At 38.1% G+C, this 1,369-nt stretch overlaps 1 protein-coding gene across 1 annotated transcript; it reads right to left on the bottom strand.

The window, feature by feature from the left end:
• Positions 1–534: 534 nt before the first annotated feature.
• On the bottom strand, positions 535–1,369 carry LOC110710068 (photosystem II core complex proteins psbY, chloroplastic-like). The gene has a single exon (XM_021888328.1). The coding sequence runs from the start codon at positions 1,256–1,258 to the stop codon at positions 701–703; it is 558 nt and encodes a 185-aa protein (XP_021744020.1). The 5' UTR covers positions 1,259–1,369; the 3' UTR covers positions 535–700.

Raw genomic sequence — 1,369 nt, 5'->3', positions numbered from 1 at the left:
CAATTCATCGACAATTAATTTGTTCCCTTAAAACGCCCATTTGCCATCTTGTTTTCTTTATTTTTGGTAGCAATAACAATTGTTGAAGTTTGAATGTACGCAATAACATTTTAACTTGTCTTGCAATCAATTTCAAATTTTCAATAATGCTTTTGTGCCATTAAAAAAATTAATTTGCAACCCTCCCGTGCGAAAAAAATACCCTAACGAACAAGCATTCATCAAAAATAGACTTGCATGCATAGATCCCTTCATGATCCACCCCACATTGGACTTCAAAGGAAAAATATGATAAGGCTTCAATTCTCATAAACCACAAGTAAGATTTTGTTGACATAACGGCTTGCCAATTTAGGAGTGTTCGATTCTTATGAGTCACACGAGTAAGGATCAGTTGATAAAACGGCTTATTAATTTGAAAAGGTTAAGCCTAGACCGAACGATCAATTATACCCCCATACCATAATGATCCAAGATCCAACCCTTAAAAAGAGGTAAATAGCAAAAAAAAAATTATAAAAAATCAAGACAAAATTAATAGAAAAAGGGTTAATTAACATTACAGTGCCAGAAAATAAACAGAATATTACAAGTAATTTCCTAGCACAATCACCCAAAAAAAAAAAAGAAAAAATTTATAATAACAATAATAACACATTTTTTCTTTTTTTATTTAATTAACATTAATAAACAAAACTTTTTATTGAGACCTCATCCTATTAAGTTGGTTCAAAGCAGGCTGCAAAATATTGAAAAGCACCCAACCAATTGCAGGCAACACCACTAACAACAACAGTGTCCCTCTGTTATCACTCCCAGCACTCTCACTTGCTGCTTGGGCCTCTGGTGTTGCTAACAAAAGCCCACTAAGCCCAAGCCCAAGCCCAACAATAACAGCCTTCTCATTCCTCATTTTGTTAATCTGATTCAAAGCAGGCTGCAAAATGTTAAACAGTACCCACCCAATAGCTGGTACAATCGGCAGCAATAGAGCCAGCCCACGGTTGTCACTTCCCTCGGCGATGTCAGCGAGTTGTTGCGCCGCAAATGCTGGGTCCACTGAGCCCAAAGTGGCGAAGATTGCTCCGGCGATTGCTGGGGCCGTGATTAATGGGCTTGGGCCAGTGGTGGGTAATTTTGGGAGTGAGATGGGCTTTGAAATGGGCTTTGTTGTAGATGCTGGAATTGTTGACTTGTTGTTAAGAGTCAAGGATTTTGCATTGAGTGCTGCCATTGTAGTTGCCATTGTAGCTGCCATTTTTTTGGGGTTTAGGAGAGAGAAAATGAAATGATTTGATGAGGTTGAAGAAAAGGAAGGTGGGAAGTTTGTGAAGAGGAAATAAGGGATATAGGAGTGAAGTAAAGGAGG

This window comes from Chenopodium quinoa, unplaced genomic scaffold, assembly GCF_001683475.1.
Source record: "Chenopodium quinoa cultivar QQ74 unplaced genomic scaffold, ASM168347v1, whole genome shotgun sequence".
In the NCBI taxonomy this organism is placed as follows: domain Eukaryota; kingdom Viridiplantae; phylum Streptophyta; class Magnoliopsida; order Caryophyllales; family Amaranthaceae; genus Chenopodium; species Chenopodium quinoa.
Note: the sequence above shows the minus strand (reverse complement) of the source record. Positions and strands in the feature narration are given on the sequence as shown.